This window comes from Jaculus jaculus, chromosome 1, assembly GCF_020740685.1.
Source record: "Jaculus jaculus isolate mJacJac1 chromosome 1, mJacJac1.mat.Y.cur, whole genome shotgun sequence".
Classification (NCBI taxonomy): domain Eukaryota; kingdom Metazoa; phylum Chordata; class Mammalia; order Rodentia; family Dipodidae; genus Jaculus; species Jaculus jaculus.
In genome coordinates this window covers 271,733,687-271,760,400 of record NC_059102.1, presented here as the reverse complement: position 1 = coordinate 271,760,400, position 26,714 = coordinate 271,733,687, and the positions used below count along the sequence as shown (strand labels likewise).

The following is a 26,714-nucleotide window of genomic DNA, read 5'->3' as shown; positions in this document are numbered from 1 at the left end:
GTGATGCCCCACTTCATTCCACAGCTTCACAAATGACACTGGAACTGTTCACTCTCAACTTCATATTAGCCCAACTTTCACTCTCACTCTCAGGAAGATCCTGAGATCCAGATTTCATCCTGAAATCTATGCTACTTAATGGAGTGGGCAACCGAAATGATGCTATTTGTTTAACATTCCAATGGAAGTAAAAACTATTTATGTTAGATGTCAGTGTGCTCAGGATAGAGTTAGGGAACTAATATTAGAAACCTGGGGAACTTAACATTCAAAAATATGCAGAAAATGCTTTTCAGGAGCAGCACTAATTTATGGAGTACCTGCTAACTGCTGGGCACTATGCCAAATGCTTGCAAAATAATCCTATTTGTCCTATATAAAGAGAAGCTAGTAGTCTCCATTCTTTATGGACAAAAATGTTTAAAATTAGAGGGTAGATGGGTTATCCAAGCACACACAGCTCAGGAGGCAGCAATACTAGGATGTAGATGGCAACTTTTGATCCAAGAGGTCATAACAAGTGTGGTAAGAAACCATGAATTTTAGGGGCTGAAGAGAAGGCATAGCAGTTAAAGTGCCTGGCTGCAAAGCCTAAGGCCCTAGATTGTACTCTCTAGGACACACGTAAAGCATATGCACATGGTGGTGCATGTGACTGTAGTTCATCTGTAGTGGCTGGAGGCCCTGGCATGCCCATTTTCTCTCTTTTTCTCCCTCTCTCCCTCTCAAATATATAAAAATAAAATATTTTGCAAAAGAGGGGAAGGAAAGATTGTTGAGAGCCACAGGTTGAGACATCATGCCCAGAGGCATTCCCTCCCCACAAAAATAACTGACTGCCGTTTGCACAATGCATAACCCATGATACCATACAGAATATCTGCAACCTTACTGAGGAGCTTCCCCAACAGAATGGGGGCAGTGACTAGGGAAAAGAGGGTATCAACACATGATGTATCAATACGAAATATGTTGGTAATAATAATAAAAAGTCAAAAAAATAGAAATCATGAATTTTACTATACTCTTGCTCAGTTTTTTTTTGCTATTTATGGCTATTCCACTGGCAGCCACAGAGAGCTGAGGACATCAATACGATGTTTGCTTTTGGCTGCCCCACATCCTGAAGGAAGACTATCTATGACTACTGTGACAGTCAGCCAGAGCTGGAACTTCCTGAAGGCCCAGCATTCAATTTCTACAATTACATTCCTCTAGGATACATGCAGCTCATTCTTTGGTACTCACTCCACAGGGGCTTCCCCCCTGCAGATGCTCAGAATATTTTGGCAAAGCTTCCTAGGGAAGCCTGGGATGCACCCTCATCCTCCTTGAATGGAGATGCTAGAGCACCTTGCTCAGCATGGTACCTGCCAGCAGATAGGGACCCCACCATGTGACATCACACAGCCACCCTCCTTGTATCCAGCAGAGGGTGTCTCCTGTGCATCTTCCGTTGCGTTCTCCTCACTGAAACTCACAGCAATCCAGGTAGAAGAAGAGAGAGCCAAACAGAAGATCCACAACTTCTAAAAATAACATAACGACTAACACTGATTTTTCTTTTATTGTGCCTCTAAATGAACTTCTCGGCTATATGTTCAATTTCTTACTCCATAATAAAGATACCATGAGTTTATGCATTCTGTTTCATTTGATACCTTGAACCTTTCCATTTCACTACTGTTTTCACATAATACTTTTCAAAAATGTTTTAAGTGGCTGCTCAAATCACCTACGAAATGGCCACGATTTAACCATTCCCTTAATGCTCACTATTCAGCAATGTTCCACTCTAAAAACCATGCCCTATATTGTACAAAACTGCATCAAATTTTCTTTATTTCTTTGGAATAGACTTCTAAAAATAGAATTATCTTGTCCAAGGGTTCACACCTCTCACAGCGCTTCATCATCACATAGGTCTCTAGAAAGCAGGTTAGTCTAAGAGTTTGGATCTCGTCTGCAGTGCCCTCAGGGCTGCTCTTCTTGTTCTCCATGACCTAAAGTCTCATTCAAGCCTGGTGGCTCTGCTAATGAGCTAGAGACCCTGTAAGGGTTCTACCCCACCTCAGCTCCCACAGAGGTACCTCAAGCCACACAGCGATGAGTTTGATGAGCCACAGAAATAATGAGCACAGTGGGAAGAAATTGCTTAGAAATCCACATCTTGTTGCACAGGGCAGGCGCCCGCACACAGGGTACTCACTTGATAAGTAGCAATCGTTTCTCTGTCCAGAGTCCGTGTCACAGAGACGCTGCCTGTGTTCTCATTGATTCTGAAAATTCCTTTAGGCTCTTGATCCACTCCCTTCCCAGTGAGCCGGAACTTGGACCCTTCAGGTCTGTCACTATCGACTACCTGGTCAGAGAAAGAGTGGCATTTAATATTGTCTGGAAGGCACAAAGAAAGTCCATCACAAAGATGCTACAGGTGACCAATCCACTAATCTCAGATCTGACACAAAAGTGCCTGATGAATCAAGATTGGCATAAAGCAACATCATGCAAAACAGCATCATAGTTTAAGTCTGTTCCTCCTCATATGCAAATCATTTAGTCTTATAGCTTAGTGGTACTGAGAAAATGCAGGGTGGTAGATGGAGAAGGGTAATAATGCTATGAAGTTCACAGTTAGGCATTTACTACTGCTACTACTACTATTATTAATTAAATTATTATTATTAAAGTATATTATTGAGGTAGGGTCTCGCTCTAGCCCAGGCTGACCTAGAATTCACTATGTAGTCACAGGGTGGCCTTGAACTCATAGAAAAGCGATGTCAGCCTCCTGAATGCTGGGATTAAAGGCATACATTACCCCCTCCCCTTGGCACGTATATTATTTTTAATTTCAGGAAAGAGAGAATTGCTTTTCTTTGCAAGCAATACCAAACAGGCCATGGAAATAATTTGTTCTTCAATCCATGCACTGGCAGAAACTGAGCAAAGTTCAAGATATTGATGAGTATACCCCTTCATCACCAGCGCCTCTTTCCTCTTTGTTCCCCTAAATACCAGCCTCTGCTTTGCATCTATTTTCTTTAAGCCTTCGAACATTGCTGAGGGCAGTGATGTGTCATTTTATTATTTAAGGGGTAAAACCACAGAGATTAAGGCATTATGCAAGCTGCCTTGTCACCACTCTTAAATAGAGATGAAAATGAGATTTAGAGCCCTTTTCCGGGTCTTCAGGCTTTTGTGCAACACTATCCTTTCTGATCGCAACCTCTAGCCATTTGAAAAGGAAGTCCAGAAGATGGAGGGTGGTTTGTCAGGCATATGGAACAGTAAAGACAGGGGCAGCAGCAGGTGAGAGAGAGCCTAGAAAATTCTAGAAATGGGAACTGGGAAGATGACTCAACCAGGAAAGTGCTTATGGTGGGCCTGAGTTCAGACCCCAAGTACCCATGTACAAGCTGGGCATAATGTTGAGTGCCTATAAGCCCCAGTCTGGAGAAACAGGATGGTCCCTGGGGCTTGCTGGTTACCAGTGAACTGCAGGTTCCATGATAGACCCTGCCACACACAAAAAAAAGTTCAACAGAGCAAGACATCCCACACAGACCTCTATCCTTCACATGAAAACACAAATATACATGCATAGCCATGCACACATAAAAACATTCATACACACATGCAGGCACAGCACATGCACATGCATATACAAAAAAGGAAAATATTAGAAATGGTGAGTTATGATCACAGTTTGAGTAGAAGTGAAGGGAAAATTAAGGGTCAAAAATTATGTGGTGTTTTTTTTCACATAGAATTTGAGGTTGTGCAGTTCAGGAGATGATTAGTATTTGTATAAGCTAGTTCTTGAATTTATATTCAAGCATTTATCCATATTCAATGTCACGTTGTTAACAATACTGCCAATGTTAATTTGATTATAACAAAACAGTCTAATGACCATGAACATAATATATAATGAAGGCATACAGAAAAAGGACGATGACATGGGATTAGTTGCAACTACTTTATAAATGCACAGAAGGGCCTAATGTAAGAGTTGGAAGTTGGCAAGAAACCCCTTGGAACCTGCACCTCAGCTCCAAGCCTGCAATTCTGGTCTCAGACACCAGGTGGCAGTAGTGTTTAAAGTAGCATGAACATCATGGCGAGTTATCTAGCAGAGCCAGTAGAGGCACACAGTAAGACAATTCCATATGGCAATATATAATTTCTTTTCCCTGATTTAAAATGCTCTTTATTGAAATACACTGACAGTTTTAATTAAACAATTACCTCTGTTTGCATTTTTAAGATTAACGGAAAAACATGATTATTAAGTGGTTAAGGTGCTTGCCTGCAAAGCCTAAAGACCCAGGATCAAGTCCCCAGAACCCACATATTGCCAGATGCACAAAGTAGCACATGCATCTGGAGTTCATTTGCAGTAGCTAGAGGCTCTGGAACACCCATTCTCTCTTTCTCTCTCATAGTCTCTCTCTTCATGCAAATAAATAAATAAAATATTTTAACAAATTAGAGGAAAAGAATTTTTAATTACCATTTGAGTTAATCCACCTGAAAGTCTTGTCCTGACCAGCTTCCTCTACTTGGAAGCTTCAGGAGTCATCTTCCTGAGCTCCCTGATGAGTCCGGGGTTCAGCACATAAAACAGGTGTGAGCTCAGTGAGGTATGCCACTGTCCATACAAGCATGGTACAACCTTTGCCAATAGCCATCTATGTGCCTTTATAATTCTCAACTTCCTCATGTGCAAAATAAAGTAAATGCCACTTATTTCCCAGGGCTTTTGAGGGGTTAAAGAAACAATGTACTTGAGCGTGATGGCACATACCGTAATCTCAGCTACTTAAAAGGGTGAGGCAGGAAGATCACAATTCAAGTTTTTCCTGGGCTATAGAATGAGTTCAAAGCCAATCTTTACAACTCTGAGACCAAAATAAATATGCTGGAGAATATGTCACAGTGGCAGAGTGCTTGTCTAGCATGCTTGAGACCCTGGGTTCAATCCCCAGTACAAAAGATAGGAAAGGAGAAAGAAAGACAGAAAAAAAAAACAAGAGACAGTATCTATAAAAATATATTAAAAGGGGCTTGATAATGCATAGTTCATCACAGCAATACTAATCGCAACAATCATACTACAATTACTTCATTGTTGGCCATGGGTCAGATGGACACCTTCAGGTATAAAAAAAATCTTAGCTATAATGTAGACAAGAAATCCTCTCCTAAGGTGACAGACTTCCTTTTAAAAACACAACTCACCTACCTCTCTGGTGTCAGAAGAGTCTTCCCTGGAAACAGGCTACAAGGTAGCCAAGGAAGCCAGCCCACTTGACTTTTCTCTGCCACCAGTCTATGGCTGCCCTTTCCATCTCACCGCTTCCTCTCTATGTGGACTCAAACTCCCTCCCTCCTCCCCCAAGCATACCTGAAACAACTCCTCTTAACCCAGAAGACAGTGTCAGCCTATGAACATGGTGAGGAGTAGCCCCTTGCCAGGACACCAGCCTGCCACTAGAGGCCACAGGGTGAAGACCCACCAGAAAGAGCTTTCTATGCTCTTTATTCTTTTTAAATTATTATTATTATTATTAGATTTCTGAGGTAAGGTCTCACTGTAGCCCAGGCTGAACTGGAATTCACTATGTAGTCTCAGGTTGGCCTTGCTGTTTCCCGAGTGCTGGGATTAAAGGTGTGTGCCACCATGGCCGGCTTTTTAAATTAAAAAAAAATCAATTAATTAATTAATTTTATTTAAGAGAGAGAGAGAATGGGCATGCCAGGGCTTCCAGCCACTGCAAACGAACTCCAGAGACCTGTACCACCTTGTGCATCTGGCTTATGTGGGTCCTGGGGAATTGAACCAAGGTCCTTTGGTTTTGCAGGCAAGCATGTTAATTGCTAAGCTCTCTCTCCAGCCCTTCTTTTTAAAAAGAAAATATTGTTATTTATATATTTGAGAGAGACAGAGAGAGACGTATAGACAGAAAGAGATTGGGAGGTCCAGGGCCTCCAACCACTGTGAACAAGCTCTGGACACAGGTGCCACCTTATACATCTGGCTGGTGTAGGCTTCACAGGCAAGCACATCAACCACTAAGATATCTCTCCAGCCCTGCTCTTGTCCTGACTCTTCCCTGATCAGAAAAGGGGGGGCACAGCCCTCAGACCTTCTGGAAGAAATGGAGCTACCACTGCATTGGCCTCTCTGGCAAACACTTCCATCTCCTGTTTCTTCACCTGTTGCCTAGCACTGCAAGTGAACAATAGACAGAAATTCTCTGGGAGAAACATGTTTTTACCACTGCCAAGGTGTGAATCATTTCTTCCCTCTCTCACAGAGCTTGTGCCACTTGACCTTATGGTCTCTAGACTTGCTGCTTGATGGAAGGGAGCTATTTCCTCCAGGACCGAGCAAGCCTTTTATCCAGTGGGCCTCTGTTTAGCACTGCCCTCTTCTGCTCTGACTCTCCCCTCCCCTCCCTTCTCCTCCCTTCCTCCCTATTTCTCCCTTCCCTCTCTCTCTTCTCTTCTGGTCCAGCTTTTTAATCAATGTGATGAAACTGCCTCAACCTCAAAGGTGAGTGTACTTTGAAGGAACACCTATAGTCAGGTATGGTGTCCCCAGAGTGCTGAGCTTTTTAACAGCACTTGCCCAGGGGGTGGGCCATCACCCTCTCTACATCTTCTAGAGATGTGGCTCCTGGTCAACATCAGCATCCCCTGGGATAAGTGGAAATTAATTCTACAGACCTCCTGAATCCAAAACTCTGAGCCTAGAAAGCTGAGGATTATCCTTGTTCTTCTGACACACGCACACTTGGGGACCTCTGCTCTGCCCCAAGCTACAGCCAACGCCTGCATGTCCTCTATGAAGCTGGTTCTCTATCTACCTTTTGGAGCCTTCTGCTGAAAATACTCTGGGCTTGCCTTTTACCTTCCTTTTATTTTAAACATAATGCTAACACAGTTGCTTTTAAGAGCCTGTTCTCCAGGAACTCAGTGAAACAGAGTCAGTGGTTCTCCAGGCACTGGTCCGCCATCTCCACATGTGGCAGAGCTTGCGGGAGCCTTCAAGAAGAAAGTGTGGGAGTAGGGAGGCTCTTCAGGGGAAAGCCCGGCATCCCAGTTGGAAAGCCATGCAGGAGGAAGCTCAGGCCTGTTCCTGCCTCACCCGTTGCCTCTCTGGCTTCTTGGTCACGTGGGGTTTCAGAAACACCCAGCTTCGCTGAGCTGGGTATGCGTGCAATGTGTAAGTGGCTCTCAGCTAAGCATCTGCCTCTGGTGCCCAGCAGTGCCTGATGCTCAGGTGAGATTCCAAATAACCTTCTTCATGTGATGTGGGGCCCAGGTGTCACCCCTGTTGCTACCCCAGCCCTGCCCATTGCACTAAGTGTGTATTCAGTATGCTGTGGTTGAGGGCTAAGTCTTGAGGCTTGCTGCTGTTGTTTGACAGGATGGCATAGGAGAAACCAGTGCACTCCTCTGGCCAGAACCAACCTTGCACCTGCAGCAGCCATTCACGCCCATTATTCCACATAGCAGGCTTCACAATTAGGGAGACTTTCCTATTATCCTCTGCAATTCAACACTTCCTTTCACAGTGGGATGTTTTTTTCTCTTCTTGTCCTCTAAGTTGGATTGGGAAAAAGAATTAATGACAAGAAAGAATATGAAGGCCAGGTGCCAACTCCCTGGAAGAGCCTGAAAACTCCACTCAGAATCTCCCTCCTTCCTGAGGGACAGAGGCTGTCTTGCTGGCTGTACAGGTGGCCTGGGGCAGCTGGTACCAGAGTCCTCAGCATCCAGACAGGCACAGGAAGGACAAAGGCCTGAAGCGAGTCTCGACTGTTAGTCCGAGTTTCAAAGGACATTCCTGTTGCACACACCTCATACGATGTCACGTGGTGTGATGTGGGCACAGCTAGTGCCCGCTTTGTTTTTCTAAGCTGTTGGCATCAGGGAAAACTGGATGAAGGGTATGTGGGAATCAAGCTTTTTTGCAACATTTCTATAAGTCTAAAATTACCATACCCCAAAAGTTTATATAGCCATGCATAATACATACATACATAAATACATACATACACACGTATGTGTCAAGAATATACTGGATGAAAATGCAAAATAATTTATATATAATTATCTAATTTATATGAAAAATTGTCACCTGTGTTCCTATGGATTTGTATATATTCATGTAACAGTGTTTTGAGGCCAGACATGTTAGCATACATCTGTAATCCTAGCACCTAGGAGGTATGTGTTACTGAAAGTTCAAGGCTTGCCTGGGTGAGCCCAGGTGACGTAGCAAGACCCCATCTCAAAAAAGCAAAACCATGGGGGCTGGAGAGATGGCTTAGCAGTTAAGACACTTGCCTGCAAAGCCAAAGGACCTTGGTTCAATTCCCCAGTACCCACGTAAGCCAGATGCTCAAGGTGGCACATGCAAACATGGAGTTTGTTTGCAGTGGTTGGAAGCCCTGGAGCACTCATTCTCTCTCCCTCTCTCTCTCTCTCTCTCTCTCTCTCTCTCTCTCTCTCTCTCTCTCTCAAATAAATAAATAAAATAAAATATTTTTAAAAAGCAAAACCAGGGGCTGAAGGGGTGGCTTAGCAGTTAAGGTGGTGGCCTGTGAAACCTAAGGACCAATGTTCAATTCCCCACATAGGTTCCCAAGACTTCATTACTGAAGCAGACCTAAAATGAACCCAACATAGCTCAGTGAAATTTGTGGAAGAGGGGGCAGAAAAAAATGTCAGAGCCACACATTGGGTCTTGATACACAAAGACATTCCTCCTACCCATAACTGATTGGCTAACCCCACAATGCATGAACCATATATCCCAACAAGGAGGGTCCATGTGGAGGGGGAAGGACAGGGAGGAAGCTAACAAGGGTACCAACTTGACTGTATTCACTGAGTACAAAACTAATTTTAAAAAAGAAAAAAAAAAGGCATTTGTGTTTATCATCTAATAGGTCCTCTGAGGGAATCTGAAAATGCTAATTCTTAATTGTGGTTTAGTCTTCAGAATGCCTTTGACCTTGAAGACACCTAGCTGGGGCTCAGTGTCTGGGTAGCTGTTACACAAATGGCTTCGTTCACGATTATGCTAACCAGCCACCTCTCAGTCACCCATGATCACAGGGGACTAAGGCAAAAATGATGCAAAGCATTCCAGGTCCATATGCAGAAGCACTGAGCATCACTTGGGTGGTGGCTGACAACCCACCATGTGGCTAAGGACTCTTGGACTAGCATAGCTGCTGTCAAGTGGTTTCATTATCCCATAGAGGTTGCTAAGGTTCAGATCATTTGAGAAGAAAAAACCTAACCCTAGGACCAAATCTGCCATCCACATCCCTACTCTTAAGCAGTATGCGTGACACCCTTCTTTTTCTTCTTATTTCATAACAAAGGTTATACCTATGCCTAGACCTATCTTAAACCAAGTCCTATGCACATACTTTTTGAGACAGGATTTTATGTATCCCAGGCCACCAGACTGGTCTCAGATTCATTATGTATCCCAGGATGGTTTTGAACTTTTGATCTTCTTTCCTCCTACTTCCATATTTTTAAAAAGATTATATATATATATACACACACATATATATATATATATACATACATATATATATGTATATATGTGTATATATATGTATATATGTGTATATATACATATATGTGTATGTATGAATATATATATATTTTTTAAATATATCATATATATTTATAATTACATTATATATATATATTTAGAGATAGGGTCTCACTCTAGTTCAGGCTGACCTGGAATTCACCATGTATTCTCAGGGTGGCCTCGAACTTGTGGTGATCCCCCTACCTCTGCCTCCCGAGTGCTGGGATTAAAGGTGTGCACCACCATGCCTAGAATTATATATTTTTAAAATTATTAATCAATCTTAAAAATTTTAGACAGAGCAAGACATACACACACAGAGAGAGAGAGAGAGAGAGAGAGAGAGAGAGAGAGAGAGAGAGAGAGAGGGAGAATTGGTATGCCTGGCCTTTAGCCACTGCCATTGAACTCCAGATGCTTGTGCCACCTAGTGGGCATGTGAAACTTTGTGCTTTTTTCACCTTTGTACTTATTGCTAACGGGGTATAGAACTGAGGTATAGAACATGGGTCCTTAGACTTCAAGGTAAGTGCCTTAACCCTTAAGCCATCTTTCCAGCCCTACTTCCATATCTTGCATGGTAGGATTACAGGCATGTGCCATTATATCTTATTTATGCTGGGCTGAGGCTTGAACCCAGGGCTTTGTACATACAATCTACTGACTGTGCTATGTCCTCATCTCTACAGTCTTTATTTTTTGTTGTTGGTTTTATACTCTTTTCTGATGACATAATTTTTTATTAGTTATTTTGCATGGGATGTAGGGACTTTTTAGTTATTTAATTTATTTTTACAATGACATTTTTTGTTTTCCAAGAACTTACAGTGATTTTTCATTATTTCTCACTTATAATATGATAAAGTAGCTTATTGAATTTCTACTTTCTAGAAGTTTCTAAATCATTTATTATTGGCCAACTGTGATATTATTATCTTTACTACAGGACTCATGGATAGATATCTGGAAGGAATGAGTATCATGTATAGTGGTCAAAATGTAAAAGCAACTTAAGTGTCCAAAAGATGATAAAATGTGGGGTATGCAGTCAGTCTTGAAAAGGATGGGGCCTATGATATATGCTACAACATGTATGAAACCTGGAAATCCTATGCTAACTTAAAGAAGGACATGTGCTATATGATGTCATTTTTATGAGGCACTTAGGGCAGTAAAATTTGTAGGGGCAGAAGGTAAACCAGAGATTGCCAGTGTGGGGAAAGGGGACATTACAGGGTCATGACTATGTGCTTTCAGTAATGAAGGATGAACAAGTTGTGGAGATAGATGGCAGAGGTGATCAAACTACAGTGTGAATGGGTTCAATGCCACTGGTGTGTATGTTTTACCACAATGAGTAAAATAATGAGTTTCTCTGTGTAAGGCACATGGTTACAAGACTAGTTACCACAAAACACTTGTTACTGGTGGTATTAGTTGGACCCTCTCAGGACTTGTTTTTACATTGACTTCTAGGTCTTTGGCAAGTGGGGTGGCATTTGAACCTGAGTATACAACATTTTATCCAGATTCAACCTACACATTTTTCCTGAGATGTTCAGGAATACAGAGAAGATCAGGTCCCTGCGTACATTCTATAGGTTCTCTGTAGAAAGCTGCTTTGGTCAACATCATTAGACTTTGAATTGAAACAATCATGGATCCCTAAGGTCAGTATACTGGGAATCCTCAACACATACATCTGGAACTTTCTACTTCTACCACACAACACTTAACTGTTGGAATTTTACATGAGTTTTATGACTTTATATTTCTCTTTCAGGTTTGAATGTAAGCTCCAAGGGCAGCAGTTATGTTGAAATGAGCTAAACTCAGTTGTTGGGATAAAGTGATTGCTCAAAAATTTGTCAAGTGAGTGAATCATCTCAATGCTCCCCCAAAGAGGTAACACCTTTGGGTGTCAATGAGAATGGAGAGCAGACCGAGACGAACTCTCAAAAGATGCTGTGACTACAGCCTGTGGAATAACTGGAGTGCAACATGGGTGCATGCTGAGGTTGTTAGGAAACGTATCAGAATGCAATGGAGAAATCGGAGAACTCTTCATGGGAAGCCATCATTTTTTTGTGAAAAATGTTCAGAAGCAGAAAGGGGAAGACAGTACTACCTGCCAAAACAATCTTCCCCTAGCTGAGGAACTCTAGGGTCTCAGAGCTTACACTTACAACTTCTTAACTTCTTTACCTTTCCCCAAAGTGCATGCCTTGGGCCTCTACATTTCTGAATATGTAACTGGACAGTGCTGCCCTAACTGTGGAGCATGTTCATGTTTGTTAACAATGTTTACCAGGCACATCCCTTCATTCACACAGCTTGATAGTCACTTTTTCCCATGAATACATTTCCCTTCATGAACACAATTTCTGATAACACATTCTCTCTCTCCCAACTTTCTTTATTTTCACTCAAAATATTTGTTGCTCACTTCTGATTTTCAGAGTACTCACAGCTTATAGCTCAGTACACTGTGAACTCTGTTATTAACATGAGAGTTCTTCCAGCAGATGTTATATACCGCAGAGTCACTTGATCCTTTCCTTGGCCCACTGTCCATGTCACTAACACCATAATTTCCAGCCCCTATGGCCCAATAAGGGAATCTGGTGAGTCATCATTTACTGAATTTCTGTTTTTTTAATTCATTCTATGAATTTCACTCCTTCATTCACTGTATCTCTTCAAAATATTTTCATTGGAATGTTTTGGTGTTTGTGCATATGTGTGTGTAGTATATTCGTGATGTGATGAGTGCATGGCATGTGTGTGTGTGTGCATATGTGTACGTGTGTATGTGTATGTGTACGTGTGTGTGCCCTATGTGCACTTGAGAAGGCCAAAAAGAATGGTGGGTGTCCTCCTCTTCTTGCTCATTATTTGTTTTCTTGGGACAGAGTCTTTCCCTCAATTTAGAGCTTCCATTTTTTCCAGACAGTTAGCCCCAAGCAATTCTCTAGGTTTTCCCCCCCTACAGGATTATAGATATATGTGGCCATGTCCATCATTTTACCTGGGTGCTGAGGAAGTAAACTAGAAATCTCACAGCTTCTCAAATCTTCAAACTTGTATAGCAAGTATTCTTAACCACTGATCCATCTCCCTGGTCCCACTCTTGAATTTACTTGTCATTGTCCTACCACAAATCAAGGTAACCTCCAGCAAAAGCTCGCTGTCTCTTTCACCTGTGAATGCTTCTATTCAGAAATCAGATTTATGATCGTGTTGAGTTCTTTTGAGATTTTCCCTGCTGACTTCAGAAAAATTGTCTTCAGAGACTCAATATGTATTCTCTTGGTAATTTAAAGTTGTTTTACTTACTTTGGTCAATAAAGAATGACACGTATCACTTTGGTTAACTCCAAGTACAAGCATTATGAGTTTTGATATGCTCAGCAAGTTCCCTTTGTCTTCCTCATGGTGATCAGAAAACTCCAAGTAATGATGACTTCACTGAACCTGAATTCCAAAGAACAAGTGAAGACCACCAGAAGCACACTGCACACCACCTAGGGCTCATTAAACCCTGAGAAACAACAATCTGGGCTTGTTTATCCCAACATGGCAGAACCTAACCTATACTAAGTAATATACAAAAATAGATACAAAATGGCCTGGATATCCATGACTTCACAGTGTCTGACACTAGACCATCATAATAGGAGGAAAAGATCATGGCATCAAAATAAAATAGAGACTGATTGAGAGGAGGGGAGGGGACTTGAGGTAGAGTGAAGTTACAAAGGGGAAAGTGGGGGTAGGGAGTTAGGGAATTACCATGGGATATTGTTTACAATCATGGAAGTTGTCAATTAAAAAATTAAAATGATAAAACTAAAAACAGGCAAAGCTGGAGTGAGATGTGTTTGCATACCCAGTCAGAGATCATAAACAATGTGGAGTAATGGGCACTGATATGGCCTTTAGGAGCCTCTGGCAACACTATGAAAAATAGGAAATAATGCTAATCCTAAATGTGAGCAAGTGACCTGAGATATGAAATGCTTAGGTACATAGACATGCTCAATAATGCAAAGGAAGCATGCATGTCATGACTTACTCAGAGATGTTGATCATGATGATGATCATGTAAGAGGCTGCCATTTATTGAAAACTGACTCTCACAAATTATCTTATGCACTTCATATTTATGAGTGCATTTAATTCTTATGCTAACATTTTTGCAAGTGTACATTGTAGGGTTGCATACATGTGCATATGTCTGTTTTATGTGCGGGGGTCCGTGTGCATATGTATGTGCATGTGGAGGCCAGAGATTGATGTCAGATGTCTTCCTTGACTGTTTTCCTCTTCATTTACTTAGGCAGAATCACTGAACCCAGAGCTCCCAGATGCAGGTAGTCTAGCTGGCCAGCTTGACTCCATGTCCTGGGAATTGGAATTATAGGCAGCTTCACACCCACTCTGCATTTATGTTGGTGGTGACAGTCTGAACTCCAGACCTCACACTTGTGCAGCCATTTACCTATCCCTTTATATTAATTTTTGAGGTGGGTACTAATATTAATCCTCAATTTACAGAGGAAAAAACTAAGTCCCAAAAATGTTGCTGAAGGCAGCTTATATGGTGACTGGATTTGAATCAAACCATTCAAAGCTCATGGAGTTAAGCCACAAAGCACATGGACGCCTGATTGCATGTGTAGGGTGTGTACAGCACCCATGGGAGTTGCATCAGTAGGCATGGAGCCTGGTGCTGAGCGAATACCTCCTAAGTGAATACTCTATGTCCCAGTCCCTCCAGAAAGACTGAGCAGAGATGTTCACCTCAAGCCATGCCATTGGCAGAGTGAAAATTAAAGACTTCCTAGATTTATATGTATCCAAAGGGTCACGATTTTCTCTGTACATCAGATTCCTGGCAGGAACATCTTTAACTTCCTCCAACCCCCAAGGTTTGTCATAATAATGTCATAATTTGGAGGTTTCAGCATCCTTTCACTGTCCAAATGGATAATAAATTAATCATGCCCTTTGACACTGTTCAATATACATATTTAGCATCTTATTGACTTGCCACACTTTTCTTTCCTACTATAACTCTGCTCCTGTCTCCTCCATCAATTCAAATTTTTACAGGTCCCAGAGAAAGGTTAAACCAAATATTTATGCACTCATTTGAACCACAGTTCAGAGAAAGCAACATAACCAAATCAGCATTATGAACCCAGAGCTGTTCCCATTTCGAAGTAATCAACAAACAATTGAACTATCTCTCCCCAGAAATTCATGTGGTCTGCTTTTCCACTGAAAAGAATTTCTTCTTATAATTCAGAACAGACTTGAATGCTAAGACTGATGCTAACAAAATAAATAATGTCAAAATAAATAAAATTTCAATTGTCTTCACTGGAAACCTTGACATTTTGGGTCTGAGTTGTGTGTACCTTGATTGGAAAGATGTGTGCAAAGCTTTGAGGTCTGTATCCCCTAAAGCAGTTCTGATCTCTCACAATTGCATCATAGTTTGATGAAAATCTTCCATGGCCCCCACCCCTTTTCATATCAGGAAAAGCCTGAGTCTTTGGCCTTTTCATAGCCGCATCCCTGCTGCCGTTTCCAGCCTCAACTTGTGCATCATCCATCCACATTCTTTCATCCTTATTTGCTGTTAGTTACTCTCAAAGTGTCATACCCTAGTCTATCTATATGTCTTACCAACTTCTGACCCTGAAGCACCCATTTAAAAGCAGAGCCTGATAGGTTGAGTCTGTAGCCACTGTGGGGAGACCTTACTGGACTATGAGCAGAGACCTTTGTAAGGAAATTCATATACAAGGAAAACCAAAAGGCAGCAATAAGTACTTGTGTTTATATAAAGCTGGTTCAAGTTCAAAACAATATACATTACCACTCTATGGCCTTATTTCTCAAATTTGGTCTCTAAAATGTGCTCACATATTGAAGTATCACTACTTCTTCCTCACTGCCTTCAATTTCCCAGTATCCAACCAAATGGACATCTGCATGGCTCATCGTGTGGTTAGCTATTCAGAGAGAACCTCCCTGCAACCTCATTAAAGACTTTAGAATGGGGCTGAGGGTATGGCTCAGGCAGTAAAGTGTTTGCTTTGCAAGTAAGAGGACCCCAGTTCAGATTCCCAGAACCCACATAAAGTACTAGGCTTGGTAGCACATGACTACAATCATAGCACTGCAGAAGCAGAGGCAGGAGGATTCCCAGGACTTGCTAGGCAGCTAATCTAGTGAAATCAGTGAGCTTTGGATTCAGTGAGAGACTCTGTCTCAGAAAGATAACTTCTATCGACCACTGACCTCCATGCACTTGTGCACACATGTGCCCATGAACATATGAAAACTTCTACATATATACACACATACATATGCAAAAAAATCACCTAGGAATAACCTAAATGTATAAGTAATTATTAAAACAGATGTCGGTATCTTCCCTTCCAACATCATCCTCTGTGACTACTGTCTTTTTGTCTTTATATAAATAGCCCTTAGCACCTTACATCTTTATGTCTGTTGTCTGTATTTACCACTTAAATATAATTTCCACATTAATAGCGATTTCTGTCGCGTTCACTGCTATGAACAATGCATGGTCTATGGTAAGTATGCAAATATATTTAATAAGTAAAGAAGTTATGTAAAGTAAATATGATACGAGAGACCCTATGATCAGAAGAGTATAATGCAGTAAACACATAGAATCACCATGGTTTAAAGATGACTTGTCACTCTCTGGTAAGGACTCAAGTGTGCTTGTTGGACTTGAGTTCAAGAGATATGCTGAAACGCTCCAAGAGAGTTACCTTGAGTGGTGCTTCTAATTCAGTGATCCCAGTGAAACACACACACACACACACACACACACACACACACACACACACACAGAGAGAGAGAGAGAGAGAGAGAGAGAGAGAGAGAGAGAGAGAGAGAGAAAGAGAGAGAGGGAGATTGCTCCCTAAACATTTAAAGGCCAAATATTGACTAAGATCAACTTAGACGAATATCTCCTCTAAAGAAATGGCCTTCTAAAAACATGTTATTTTCCCTAGTACGAATTTCAGCAAGAAGAGATCATACTGGCTGTGGCTGAGTAAAGGCTGTGGGCAAGCATCTTAGAGGACGTGCTACCCATGTAAGTCTCTTTGCAGGGGTTTTGAGGGTTTCAGTTTCTGCTCATGTTAGGTGACTATTTCTCCTAAACAAACTTGGGTTAACTCAACTGCCATACCCTGTGGGTGGTCACTCTTAAGTAGCCCATGCCTGTGAGTACCACTGGGATACAGGATGACAGAGGCCAGATGTAGATAGGGAACCAAAGAAGAGAGAGAGGCACATTTGAAAGCAAAGTGAACACAATAGATTTCAGCATGTGGTTGGAAGTTGGAGTAATGGGTTGGAAGGTACAGTTAATAGCACCATCTAAACACTAACAGAACATATTGTCTGGACACCGTTCTAGAAAAGGCAATTGATGCCATTCTTGAAACAAATGGCTTAAAGATGGCTTAAAGCTAAAAGCTAAACATAGTTCTGTGGAGAGCTTGCCTGCATGGCAAAGGACAATGTGCTCCATGCACCCAGGGTCATTCCGCCATCCTACAAATATGCTGTGCAGCCCACTGACAGCAGAGACTCTGAGGTCCCATCTACTTCCCAGCCACTATGAATCCCTGAGGCTGAAGCTTGGAGTGAATATGCTTGAGGCCTGTGTGAAGCAGGAGCAGAAAGAGACACTCTCCAGGGACATCTGTTGAAACTCAGAATGGCCAGTGTCTCCCCATCAGCTGGACAAGGCTTCACTCTCATTCTCTGTGTCTCTTTGTCTATGGAGGACGACCCATTACCCCATTCTTGCCTCTGCTCAGGGCCTTAGCAAATGGCTTCCTGGTCATTTTGTACTCTTTCTTTAACTAAGCCTTGGTTTGCATTCTGGGCTAATATTTTCATCTTTCTTAGCATCCTTCAATTACCTGGGGTAATGGGCCTGAGTTCTTGAAGTCCTTGGCAGAACAGAAAGGAACTGGGTACAAAAACACATGACTGTGACTAGCACACAGTAGGCAATCAATAAATGTTGACAATATCATCAAAGTGCATCTAAATACAACAACATGGAAAAGTCAGGGAGAAGAAAACTATTAAGACTTTCAAAAAAACATCTTCAGGCAGCATCCTGGGAAAAGATCATGATCAGCGAGGCCCTGTGGATGCCAGGGTCTGCACTGAGGCTGGTGGGTGCTCTACCAGGGAGTTACGATGGCTTCTGTTGCACAGTAAGAAAAACAGTCCACACTGGGTGACATCAGTTGTCAGAGGAGCTTATGCAACTAGGGTGGGGACTGGGCTTGGTATGGAAATGTTTGAGATCATCAGGTTTGATCCAGAATCCCAGATGAAGGTCAGGTATCAACTATTAGAAGTTCAATTTTTCTCTTTCCGGGCTTTGGCTGGCTTATGAAAGGACTAGAAGAACTTTATCTCCAAAGTTCCTCCTCAACAAGCCCCAAGCCTGTGTAGCCCTATGGATCTCACTGTTCAGACACACACACACACACACACACACACACATAGAAACACATATCCAAGCTCCACACCTCCCTACTTGAAGCTGAGCACATTTACTCAGGCTCATTTGTAAGCTGTCTTTCCTTCTTCCTCTAGTCTGGCTCACACTGCCTCCTAGCTTCCCTTGTTATAAACTTATCACAGAAGTAAATCAAAATGTTCTCAAGAGAAAAAGAGTAGATAAAAGCAAAAAAAAAAAAAAAAAGCAACATCCCTAAGAGAAGGATTTTTTTTTTATAGTTCCACAACTCTTGCAATTCTGTCTTAAAAAAAAACAACCAACTATTATTTAATTTTAGTACCATGGAGGTGCTAGTGATGAATAATGACCCCTCTTCTACCTTCTAGTATTTTTAAAATATTAATACTGGCCGGATACCCCTCCTAAGGGGAAGTAGGAGTTGAATCTTTTATAGGCTCTGGAGTCTATTCCCAAACAACAAACAAATTATTTGGTTTCTATTACTCTTAGTGCCTCAAATTCTGTCTACCTCAAAGGATCGGAGTTATACAGCAGGAAGGAAGGGCTAAAATATGTTGACAGAGTCCCTTATCAAGTGTTTTCTTTGTCTAACACTTGATCTTTTAAACTTCTCCTCACTACACACCTCCAATGTACACTGGATGTGGAGTGTGAATGATGCAGGGCCTCAGTGAGCATCTATCCATCACACCACACCCCGGTTAAAGATCAGTGCAGGATGAAGATGGTGCATTATACCTCTGGCTGCACTCTGAGTTTTGAACATGGTGTCCACCATTTTTGTACTTGAGCAGGTTACCATTATGCAAACGTATGTGCGGCACCAGTCTCTTTACATTTGTAAAGAGGCAGGGGAAAAGAACAATGGAGAACATTTTCAGAATAAATTAAGCACAGGGTTGTGCATTATTATACTTGGCAACATATCTCTAAGAGAGTCAACCTCTCTTTTTATCCCCTTTACATAGCTAATATATGGACACTTGGGATATGCTGGCAAGCAAGCTAAAGTAGAAGGTAGAAAAAAAAAAAAGATCAATATCCCACTTGATAGCTCCAGTGATTTGACTATGTTTTTTCAGTCTTTTGAAGACATACAGATACACTAGTATGTTTTAACTTTATTTGAGTTTATTTATGTGTGTGTGTGTAGAGGGGATCGCCAGTGTCTCTGCTGCTGAAAGTAAATGCCCACCAGTTTTACCTGAGTGGCAGGGCAATTGGACCCAGGCCAGAAAGCTGTTCAAGCAAGCACCTGTAACCATTGAGCGATCTCTCTAGCAAGTAATTTCATCTTAAATTTTGAAATAGATTCACATGTAATTGTAACAAATCTCATTTATTCAATTTTTTCCTCTAGGTGCAACGCACACTAGAAATTCTGATGACAATGTGATCCACTAGACTTATACACATTTCTCTGGTGTTATCTATGCTTGTGTGTGCTCTCAGGTGTATGCAGTTCTTTTGCTCAACAGTATAGATAGGTTTGCCTATCCACCACCACAATTTAGCTATCCATAGTTCCGTCACCACCAGGATTTCTTATGCTGCCTTTTCATACCCAGATCCTTCTCCCTCCATGGGCTTCCTCTCCACTCAGATTCCAGATCCTGACAACCACTCATCATTCCTTCATTTCCTTAAGTTTCTCATTAAATGTCCCACAAATGGGGCTGGAGAGATGGCTTAGTGGTTAATGTGCTTGCTTGCAAACCCAAAGGACCTGAGTTCAATTCCCTAGGACCCACGTAAGCCAGATGCACAAATAGGTGCATACATCTAGAGTTCATTTGCAATGGCACAAAGCCCTGGTGGGCCCATTCTCTCTCTCTCTCTCCCTAATAAAGAAATTTAAAAAAACTATATAAAGTCCCACAAATGGAAATATAAATGATGCTACCTTTGTGGAGTGCCTTTTCATTAGACAGTACACCTTGGAATTTCTTCCTAGTTGTAGCATGTACCAGTAATTCATATACTACATTGTTGATCTCTGTTCCATGATACAGATGCAGCACTGCTTCTCTAACCATTCACCCACTGAAAGATGTCCACATTGTCTGCAGTTTCTCCTAATACTGGACAAAGTTGCTGTGAATGTTTATGTGGAGGTTTTATGTGAATTATTGGTTCTCATTTCTCTGGGGTAAATGCTTGCGAGTAATATTTCTGGGTCTTATGGTCATTATTATGTGGTTACTTTACTTTTTCACAAAACTGTCAATCTAGTTCCCCAAGTGATGAAACCATTGCACTGTCCTACAGGCAATGTCTGAGGTATTCATGTCCTATGCATCCTTGTCAGCATAGGGTACTCCTCGTCTTCTTCAGTTTTAACCATTCCAAACATTGTGGTAGCTGGTAGCTCATCATTAGCTTAGTCTGCATTTACCTCATGATTGACGAAGTTAAACAACTTTTCCATGTACTTTTGTGGCTGGGTGTACTTATGACTATTACCTGTTTATGAATTTGACTGGATCTTTTGATGTTGAGGTCAGAATATAATTATATATTTTATATACTAATCCTTTGTCAGATATGTGATTTGTAAATACTTTATCTCATTCTGTGACATCTTGATTTTTCATACAGCATTTAAAAACTTAACAGGAGTTGCATTAAAGCATAAAGATACACTTATTTGTCTATACATATTATAACATAAGCATCTTCCTTACCATTAGCAACATACGTTTTAAATGGCTACTCAATAATTAAAAGAACAATATGATCATTTCCAATTCATTTTCATAAACATGAACTCAGGACTGTCTTTTATTTTTCTTTACCTTTTTTTGTTGTTGTTTCGGATTTTCGAGGTAGGGTCTCACTCTAGCCCACTCTGACCTGGAATTCACTATGTATTCTTGTGTTGGACTCGAATTCATGGTGATTCTCCTACCTCTGATTGCCAAGTGCTGGGATTAAAGGCATGCACCACCACACCTGGCTCACAGGACTGTCTTAATGACATGTAATATGAATGAAGCTACCAGTAACACACCTGGTACAATTCTGTGCATGCTAGATTCTCCCTTAAGACTCATTCTCAAAGGTGGGGTGATGAAAGCAAGGAGGATGACTCTCCTTACAGGTTTTCTTTGTGTATGTGAATATGCTGTGGATGCATGTATGCCTGTTATATGTTTGGGCACATGTGTGTCCATACAATGTGGTGTGGGTGATGCAAGTGGTACTAGTGTTGCTCACAAGGTGAATAGCAGCTATCTTCCTCTCTCCCTCTCCACATTCCTTGACACAGGATCTCTCACTGAGCCCAGAACTCACAGATTAGGGCAGACAAGCTAGCCAGCAAGCCCAAGGATCCTCTTGTCTCTGCTCACTTCATATTGAAATTACATGTATTCACCTCCATGCTTGGCTTTTATGAGGGTGCTGGAGATCCAAATTCAGTTCCTACTATTTGTGTGGTAAGGACTTTATCCTTGACCCTCCTGGCAGTTATTTTACTTTGGCAATTCTTGCATATTTTGATGTATGTTAAAAATTTTGCCATTACCTTTGTAATTCCATTGAGATATGCACTTGTATATCATGGAGGCGGAAGGAATGGTGGCTCATAGCAACCATGTCTCGTGACATGACGCTGTCTGTCAGAGAAGCTGGCCAGGCACATCACAATGCTGCCACATACCTGCTCTCAGGTCACTCTCCCCAGTTAGTAACAAGGGAAAGCAAGTAAGCAAATTAATTCCTGCTTCACCTAGTTTAAGACATTTGTGAAAATGTGTGTTTCTTTTTATAAATTTACTTTCATCAAAAGGGGGGGAAAGAATTAGTTGAGCCACTTTCTTTTAATTCAATAAAGGGGCAAATTGATGAGCCTAATTGAGCTGTCTCTTGTGTTGATGATGGAAATGACTGTTGAAGAGGACTCTAAATGGAGGTGAGAAATATCTTCAGGTTATAGTAATTGATGACAGCTTGGAGACTTGGCACAGTTTCATTAATGTTTCTATCCTTCCTAAGCAGATTTTTTCCCCCTTTCTCATAGTGGAAGTAGCATTCCATGGAGAAAAAAAGAAAAATAAAGATTTTGCTTTTAGAACTATTCCCAGAAAACACAGAGAAGGGGTTAGAGAAGAGATAAGGAAAGAGAGAGAAGAGAGAGACATAGACGGGGGGGGGGGGGGAAGTGGAGGAAAGGAGGAAGGATAAAATCCCTAGGTTTTCAGCATAAAGGCAGCTGCCAAAAAAAAAAAAAAAAAAAGAAAGCTTGAGTGAGGCCACCTGTGAGGAGCCACATTACCCAGAAGTAGTTCAGCAAAGCTAACATTCAGATTCTCAAAGTTGGGTTTCATGGTCCTTGGGGATTATGACATATAGAATCATTCAAACTATAGATATTCAGATACAGATAAATACATATCTTCCCATGCTGTTGGTTTTGCTACTGGGGTTATTTGACTCTCCCTCAGTACTATGGGAATGAAGCCAAGAGTGGGGAGAAGTGTTTGATTTGGGACAGGCAATTTATAAGGTGCTTCTCTTTATATTTTGATATTGATTATTGTAATCTAACTAAACACTGTTGGCTTCACTTTGTAGAGAAGGGAATAGAACACTAAATTGCTGGAGTGGATTGTTTAGGCTGCCTTTGTGCCAGGTTGGATTCTTCCTCCTACCTCTCCTTAGTGCAGATGCAGAGGCCAATGGGAAAAGAGCCAGTGATGTAAGCTAGAGGACAGATACAACAGCTCTTCAATGCAAGGATGAAGACAGGGTGCTATTCCTGTGAATTTCACTCTTGCACATGTGAATGGGACTCAGAGAATGTGTATAGAGGCCTCAGGGAGACCCTGTCTGCTTTTTCTTGGGATAAATTCCTTATACATCTTCATTCTGCACAGAACATAGGCTCAGTTTGGAAAGAGCATGGGAATAAAATAACCTTTGCTCTGCCTCCAGGAGGTTGGGTTCAGAGCACGCAGCTAGAGCTTGGGGTTAAAGTTCTTGGTTAGTCACTTTTCTGGGTTTCAGGAAAAATAAAAATCTCTTTAGCCCAGGCCCTTCTATTTGAAGGTGGGGATAATACCTACTGGAGAATTGCTTGAGAGGCTAGCCAGAAACAGCATGGGTAGAGTTCATACCTAGGATGGCTCAGTGTGCTAGCTAGAGAGCTGCTATAGAGGACACCCGACCATTTTGTTTTCTTCATAGAGTCTACATTATCATAGATGCTTGCAGCTCTGCCCACAGCATTCCTGGCAGATGTAGACACCCTCATTTCTAAGTGAACCAGGATTAGTGAAATGCCAAGCCCTTCCTTCCTTCTTCCTTCTCTCATTCATTCCTTCCTCTTTTCCTTCTCTTCTTCCTTCCCTCTCTCACTTTTTCTTCCTCTCCCTTTTTCTTTCTTCTGACAGAGTCTGAAACCACTTTTTCTCAACCCATTTCACAAAATTGGAGAATAAGGAATGCTCTCCAACTCATCCTATGAAGCTATTATCATCCCAATACCCAAACGAAGCAGACACACCAAAAGTAAAGTAAAATATAGGAAACTATTTCCATGATCCTGAACAAAAGCCTTGCAAACCAAATTCAATAACACATCAAAAGCAATATTCAAAGATTGGCATGGGAGAGAACACCTTTAAGCTCAGCACTTGGGAGGCAGAGGTAGGAGGATCATGGTGAATTCATGGCCACTTTGAGACTACATAGTGAATTCCAGCTAAAGTGAGATCTTGCATTAAAAAAAAAAGAAAAAAAGAAAAGCATTATTCATCTTAATCAAGCAGGCTTATCCCAGGGACAGTTAGTTGGTTGAACATATAGAAATTGACAATAAAGGTTGGAAAGGATGAGGGGAAAGAGGAACCTTCATTTACTATTGGTGGGAATGCATACTTGTGCAACCATTATGAAAATCAATATGGAGACTCCTGAAAAAGATGAAAACAGAGCTACCATCTAACCCAGTTATTCCTGGGCATATTCCTTAAAGGCTCCACACTTCACTGAGGAGATATTTGATCTATCATGTTTATAACTGCTCAAGTCACAATAGCTAAGAACTGGAATCAAGCCAGATGCCCATTGTTGGACAAATAGTGAAGATGTGACACATTTACACAATGGCATTCTACTTAACAGTAAAGAAAAATGATACAATGAAATTTGTAGGAAAATGGATGTACTTAGAACAGATCATACTAAATGAGCTCACACAAGCATAGACAAACACCACATGGTCTCCCTCATCTGCAGTTTCTAAGCTGGAACAGCTTGAGTTGCTGGCATAGGGACAGGCAGCTCGATGGATAGACAATAGGGATAGAAAGTTTCACTGGGAGTGGAATGAGAGGTGAGGGGGAGATAAACACAAAACTAAACCCAAAATGAATTGGTTCCACAGAAACCTTTCTCCTGAATAGTATACTAAAAGGAATAACCTTCAGTAGGTGCTTGGGGTGGGGGCAACTTCTGGTGAGTAGGGCTCTGGAGAGACTGGGCTGAAGCCTAACCTTTAAACATTTGCCTCTGGCTTGTAACTCCCAGTACTAGTTATTGGTTGCTACACACATTGAGCCATTGGTCAGAGAGACCTATGAGGTCTCCAAAACAAAACAGGCTTCTGTCAAAGCACTTGATTACCTGCCTGAGGTAAAAGGTAAGAACCTATTGCTGAAGACACCACATGATACTGCCATAGGGTGTTGAGAGATTTAGTTGGAATCAAAAGGTAGCCAGTCTCCTCATGGTTAGCCTATAAGTGCTGGAAAGTACTACATGAGCTGCTGGTGATAGTGGGCATGAACATTGTGAGCAGCAGGGGACCATGATATACAAAAGCAACCAGCCTGACAAGATGTACACCTGTGCAATGGTGCACACAGCCTTGGTGGGTAACCAATGGCTCTCTGATTGGCTAAGAGATCTGCTTAGTAGAAAGGAACCCATAGCTGGAACTGGGAATCAATTCAGTCTCCTGTGGAGATCAAGATTATGGTCTGTAATCATAAGTTCCCATGAGTGTTTGGCCAAAAGCAGGACTACATCCATGAAAATCTCTAAATTAACAATACTTATCCCCTTTAACCTATGCTGATCTCAAACTACATTGGAGAATTTTTTTCATTTGTTTGTTTATTTATTTCAGAAGGTAGGGAGAACCAAGGGCACTCAAAATCTACCAATAAGCCAAGAAAAGATAGTTAACTCCCGGGCAGGAGATGAACCACCACTCTCACAGTAGCCCAGCCCCAGGTGAAACCGCAGAGGAACTGGTGAGATAACGAGTGCTGCTTCCATGGTGAATCTTGTAACCTGGGTAATGGAGTCAGACACTGAGAATATTCAACATGTACCAAAGCAGCAATCCTGAAGCTCCTGGTATAATACTAATGTAAACTTTAAGCATGCCCACCAAGGCTCAGGGAATTTTGTGGAAGAGGTGACAGAAAGATTGTAAGAGCCACAGAGTAAGAGGGAATATCCAGAGACATTCCCCCCGCCCCCAACCACAAAAAATGACTGACTCCTGCTCTCACAATTCACAACCCATGACTGCTTGGTGAATACCAGCAATCCCATGGAGGAGGACCCTCAGTGGAATGGGGTCAACACTTGATGTGTCCATACAAAGTATATACTTAATTTTAAAAATCCAGGGCTAAAAAGATGGGTTAGCAGTTAAGGTGCTTTCTGGCAGAGACAAAGGACGCAAGTTCAGTTTCCCACTAGCCACATAAAGTCAGACTCACGAAATTATGCATGCTTCTGGGGTTCATTCACAGTGGCTACATGCCTTGGGATGTCCATTTTCTCTCCCTTTCTCCCAATCTCTCTCTCTCCTTTAAATACATCATATATATATATATATATATATATATATATATATATATATATATGTAATCTCCTCACCCTCTTGCCTCAGCTTTTCTAAGGTGCTGGGATTGCAGGTTTGTACCACCATATCCAATTTTTTCCTCAGTCTCTCAGTAGTTTTCCTGGTTTAGGGTTCATGAAACATGTACCCTTTAACTCTGTAAAGAAAATCATGGCTCTCTTTTGGAGCTATGATTGCCCCACCAGAACTCTCTGAGCATCTCTCTGGGCCTGGGTTCAATAGTGCACACGAGTCAGGTTGCCATGATATGAAAGTGAGTGCATAGGCTTTTGGTCCCCTAACCTCCTGGAACTGGAGGCTGTGGGGAAGCTTGGTGACGTCACATGCACGCATGCACACTTGCATGTGCTCGCATGTGCACCACGGAGATTCAGCTCACTAGAAGCTGTAGCAGAGGGGATAATTCTATACACAGGTCATGCTTGTCTGCACCACCTGTATTTATGTTTCATCCTTAAATGCTGCTCTGGGGAAATTACTTTCCTCAAAGTGTGATAATGGTTTTATGTGAGGGGATGGTTGGGCATTACAGAAGATAGTATATGCTATGTTTTGTCTTGTGATAACATCCAGAAGAGACGGAAACACACTGAGGTCATTTCAAGCAATTTTTTCAAAGTCAACAACTCCTCACCGCT

The 26,714-nt window shown here is 41.6% G+C and overlaps 1 protein-coding gene across 1 annotated transcript in view; it reads right to left on the bottom strand.

Moving 5' to 3' along the window:
• Window positions 1–26,714, bottom strand: part of Cdh13 (cadherin 13) — a 1,153,296-nt gene that overhangs the window by 538,531 nt on the left and 588,051 nt on the right. Inside the window, exon 5 of the mRNA XM_004659582.2 lies at window positions 2,210–2,362. Within this exon, the coding sequence (XP_004659639.1) occupies window positions 2,210–2,362 (153 nt within the window). The remainder of the gene's footprint in view (window positions 1–2,209; window positions 2,363–26,714) is intronic.